The sequence below is a fragment of the Temnothorax curvispinosus genome, unplaced genomic scaffold, assembly GCF_003070985.1.
Source record: "Temnothorax curvispinosus isolate PA1 unplaced genomic scaffold, ASM307098v1 QBEX01004992.1, whole genome shotgun sequence".
NCBI classification, from domain to species: domain Eukaryota; kingdom Metazoa; phylum Arthropoda; class Insecta; order Hymenoptera; family Formicidae; genus Temnothorax; species Temnothorax curvispinosus.
Window position 1 is genome coordinate 12,451 of NW_020214772.1, and position 4,777 is coordinate 17,227.

Sequence of the window (4,777 nt, forward strand, 5' to 3'; positions counted from 1 at the left end):
GCCCTAAGCCCTAAGAAATTGTTCAATCACAGTTGAATTTGAGGAGAGTGTGATTGGTCAATTTCTTAGGGCTTAGGGCTATTGGAACTCATGTTACTTCCGAAGTTGTTACGACTCGCTTTTGTTTTTCTACCGATTAGCAATACCAGTTTTTATTCGCACTCGTCGTAAGACGAGGCGCTTTGTTCCTCGTTCTTTTTTATCACACACTCGTGACGTCTAAAAGTCGTGACGTGTAAGAATTTCTTTGCCGATCATGTCCATCTCTCTACCAATGTGAGTTAACTTCAATTACTTAACTCATTTTTTATCCCTTCCTAGTTCTGAAAGTTAGAAAAAAATAAAAAGTGGGTTAAACCGAGATTAAAGTTAATCTATTATACATTGGTATAGAAATGGGCATTAAAACGCGTTTAGAAAATTTCCCATTTTACCCTCGCGTGGATGTCCGATTGAACACTTCTGCCCACAACGGCGAAATGACGCAATAAAATTGGATGAATAAGTGACGTAATAAAAAAGTCTCTTTATTTTAATAAAATAATATCTTTTTAACACATTCGGTTCTTTTCCTTTCTTTACTTCTCAGGCGGTTTCACAATCAAGAAATGCGCTAAAAGGATTAAACGCTAGAGACTAGAGACCGAGCGAAACGCGCTCTATTTTTCCAAACTGGACGCGCTCGTATTGCACACACACACACACACATACACACACGTGGAAATGAACGCAATTCTTCGGGCTAGGACACGTATGTTACAAAAACTGATGCCGGGCCACGAGAGAAGACGATTAGGACGATCGAAGGTCTGTACAGTGGAATTTACGGGAACGGCGCGCGTTGAACGGCCAAAATCGCGTCCGATCACGCGCTCGCGCGACGTCAACAAAAGAGGAAAACGAATCATTGAAATCCGCTCCAACTCGCTCGCTTTTCAGGCGCGTATAAGACATTCTGTCGCGCTCTTCGGTCAACTCGGGGCCGAATCAAGAATATTTAGAACATCTTTGGAAGCAATCTTTGAACAGAGATCGAGGATAGAAATATGTCTCATCCTTCTTATTCCGAATTAAGCTTCTCGAAAGACGCGACAGTCCCTCTTCTCCTAGTAGCACAATACATCGGCAACATGTTGGCTGAATATTGGGAATGTCTTGGTCAATATTTCCCAGTGCAAAATTAATGTTGCTTACCAATAAAATGCGAGTGCACTGGCAATATTAGCTCCAAAGGAGAGAGCGTCTCCTTCGCAATATTGGACCGCTATGAGAAATTAGCCTACGCTCGACATAAAAATTGGATGTATACAATATATTGCTGCGATAAAATTGTGCTGCTAGGGTCAGCGGGACCTCGAATTCGGCCCCCGTTGACACTCAACGACGAAGATACATCGGCATCCTGTGACCGTCAGCTCCGAGTTGACACCGAAGGATTCTCCGGAACTTGGCGGGTCCACTCGCGCGGGTCGCTCCGCGTACCCCGAGAGCAGATCCCCCCCAGATTCCTGGGAGATTCCTGGAACTTGACTCACCTCGCGTCGACGGTGGTGCGGCGACAAGCAGCAAGCGCGGCAGGTATCGCGGCAGGCCGCGTATATCGGCGACGTGTTATATCTTATATCCCGTGTGTATCCGGTGCGACTCCGACACCTGTGCTCGCGCACGGAAACGACGGAAAACCGGGGTGGAAGGGGGGGGACTTCCGAGAGAGAAACGCGAGTGGTTCAGCCGGGAGCCCGCGTAGGATAGAGCCAGCGGGCAGGTAGCAGGTAGACGCACGACGACCGGGATAACGGTGTGCGACGCGGCGGCGAACTGAGAGCCTCCGAGAGAGACGCGGAGACGCGGAGTCGCGCGAAAGCGACGGTCGACGGAGAGCCGAGAGCTCGGTCGGGGGGGGACCTCGATCGTGGAGCCGCCGACGGCGAGGGCGCATGCGCTCGCCGAGCACACACCACACCACGACCCGGTACGTCGCACGGACGCGCACCGACTGCGGGAGGGCGCGCACAGGTGTGCGTCACGGCCGTGTATATTATCCGCCAGGTACGAGAAAGCACCAGTGTCGCTCAACCGTGTCGCCGCGCGGCGCGCCGCGTCGCCCGCGCCGCTGGTGGAGTCGCGCGTTGAGCGCGAGCGTTCAACGCTGGGGCGACCCGGTTGATGACCTACCTAGAACTGCACGTCGAATCGCGCGTATATATATATATGTATGTACACCGGTGACCTATGCAGGCGCACTCGCGCATTGTGCCGACGTGGACTTGCGGCGGGAGCGATTCTTTTACAAAAGTCTTTCGCCCGAAAGAAACGGAGGAGCGCTTCCCCTTCTTATTTTCTTTTCGAAAGCCTTGAATGCGACCTTATCCCGCAACCTGGCTCCAGACTCCGATGAATACGCGAAGAGGTCACTTATTGACACTGCAAATCCAAAGTGTTATTTTTAAAGTATTAACTTTTAATTTAACACGATTGAATGGCGTAATGTAACACGCAAGAAACATATGTGAAAAGAGCTTCCAATTAAATGTGTCATTTTTCTAATTCTTAGAACTAAAAAAAGATAAAAAGTAAATTAAATCAAGGTTAAAGTCAATTTGCATTAGTAGAAATGGACATTAGACATGCGTCTAACAATAACACATGGATTTGCATTGCAACAGTTTTGATTTCCATTTTCGACGGCGGCGTTGCGTGGGAAAAAAATAAGTAAATCACAAAATGTTCCAGCTTCTGAAGATCTGCGGTCGCTCTTCGAGGAATATGGACTTTTCATTTGTACAGAGCGTTTCAGAAACAGGCCAAACTTTAGGAATGCTGCTTCTTTTTTTTCGATCCTTACTCTCACAAGGATCTCAGATAGAACAGCAATAAGTCACAATAAAATCAAAATGACGATTTTTAGGTCATTTTGCTATCATATTGACGTCGTTTTGACTTCATTGTGAGTTTCTCTTAAAATTTGATCACTTATTTCTGAAGCACTCTGCATATCCACGTAAACGAGGACTCTATCTCTCTAGGAACGATCTTACGAATCCTTCGAGGCTCCCGCTTCCTCCGTGCGCAGTCACCCTGAATTACGAACACCGAATGACGGCGAGAAAAAGCCAATTTACTTCGACGCATAGACGCGAACGGAAAAATTCGCGTGATTTCTCGTTTTCGACAGCGAAAAAACAGGGAGTCCCGGTTTAACACGACGACGACGGCGACGGTAGTTAAGTCTTGGCCGTCTGCTCGGCGTCGGCGTCCTTCTTGTAGACCTCCTTGTAAACGAGCTCCTGCATCTGCATCCTGAGCAGCATCCTGCGGTCGGCCGGCAGGGTGCGGATGTGCGGCAGCAGGCTCATCAGGAAGTAATAGTTGTCGTCGAAGCGGCAGCCGGCCTCGAGGGGATCGACGCCGGTCAGGCCGACGCCGGCGTCGCTGTCGCTCATCAGGACCTGCTCCGGCGAGATGTTCTGCAGCATCATCTCGTTGTCCGCGAGATTGTCGGTGACGCTCTGGAACTCGAGGTTGTCGAAGCTCTCCTCGGGTTCGCGTTTCACGTCGACCGTGCCGCGCCGGCCGTCGCCGTCCAGCTTGAGCTGATGATGATGATGGTGGTGATGGTGATGATGACGGCCGTCGCCGGCCATCGACAGCAGATGATCGGCGATCGCGTCCCGCGGATCGAGGCCGCCGTCGAAGCCGGAAGTCGGCACGCCGTTCTCGCCCTCGCCCTCGCTCGGCTGCAGCTCGTCCTCCGTCTTCGGGATGCTGCGCTCCCAGATCGGCGGCCGCGGCAGCATCTGCTCCTTGAGGAACTGCAGGCTCTTGAAGTGGATCCATACCGGCCGGTTCCGGTGGAACTTGCTCTTGCGGTACACCTGGTCCTTCTTCAGCTCGGCGCGGAACGTGTCCCGCAGGCCCTTCCACTTCGCCTTCAGCATCGGTTCTGTAAAGAGACAAGTGGAGACTTTCGTGTTGCAGCTAGGCGAGAGATTCGAGACAATTTGTTGGCTGCATAATAATACAGAGAGCTGAGACCGAACTCCGATTAAGTTTAATTAATTCAATCGGTATTTGATTGCTCACGTCCATTTCCATCAATGATAGATTAACTATAATCTCGGTTTAACTTACTTTTTATCCTTTTCTGGTTCTCAGAATTAGAAAAAGATGAAAATTAAGTTGAACCGAGATTAACGTTAATCCACATTGATGGAAATTAACATTAAACAGCAAAATTTCCAATTGTATAATTCACCCTTCTTGATTTAATTTTTCTTCTTGTGCGTTATGCAATGAAAAACGAATAATTCTATATCCACGTTAAGAGAAAGATATCGCTTGAAAGATTAATCGGAACATGGTCGAAGTTACCTACTAGAGTGTCTCTAAAATCGGCGGGATGTACTACCGAAAAGGGGCCGAATTTCTCGCGAGAAAACAAGTTGAAAACGCGGAATAAAAATATATTCCACGTTTGCGTTCGCTTCGCTATCGACCTCCTTTCGAGTTGTGCCAGTCCGGCGACATTCTGTAATAGTTCTGTATACTAGAACTGCTCGTTTTAATGTTATCTATCAGCCTTGAATCAACAGTTTGTTTAGTATGTAACGCGTATGTAAAGACACTCCTATATTGGGTCGCGAACATACCCATTCTTCGTTTCAAAATTGTTCTCATCTCATCAGATCTACGAGAATCAAACTAGAAGATCGAAGGAATATGTACTTTTACATGGACATATTTTTAACTTTATTAGCCATAAATTTGGGGGGGGGGG

General features: G+C 48.4%; 2 protein-coding genes across 2 annotated transcripts in view; both read right to left on the reverse strand.

Annotated features, from left to right (window-relative positions):
* LOC112454314 overlaps nucleotides 1-2,011 on the reverse strand; it is a 12,263-nt gene extending 10,252 nt beyond the window's left edge. Inside the window, exon 1 of the mRNA XM_025015613.1 lies at nucleotides 1,536-2,011. The gene's annotated coding sequence lies outside the window, so the exon portion shown is untranslated. The remainder of the gene's footprint in view (nucleotides 1-1,535) is intronic.
* Nucleotides 2,012-2,117: 106 nt separating this feature from the next.
* On the reverse strand, nucleotides 2,118-4,680 carry LOC112454313. Its single transcript, XM_025015612.1, has 2 exons — nucleotides 4,650-4,680; nucleotides 2,118-3,943 (listed from the first exon to the last, which is right to left on the reverse strand). The coding sequence occupies exons 1-2, from the start codon at nucleotides 4,675-4,677 to the stop codon at nucleotides 3,225-3,227; spliced, it is 747 nt and encodes a 248-aa protein (XP_024871380.1). The 5' UTR covers nucleotides 4,678-4,680; the 3' UTR covers nucleotides 2,118-3,224.
* Nucleotides 4,681-4,777: the final 97 nt, after the last annotated feature.

What these genes read in the sequence shown, in the direction of transcription:
- LOC112454313 (XM_025015612.1), bottom strand. Translation starts at nt 4,677, where the DNA reads ATGAGAACAATTTTGAAACGAAGAATGG. An exon ending in AATTTTGAAACGAAGAATGG is followed by an intron (nt 3,944 to 4,649) that starts GTATGTTCGCGA and finishes GTCTCTTTACAG; the next exon opens with AACCGATGCTGAAGGCGAAG.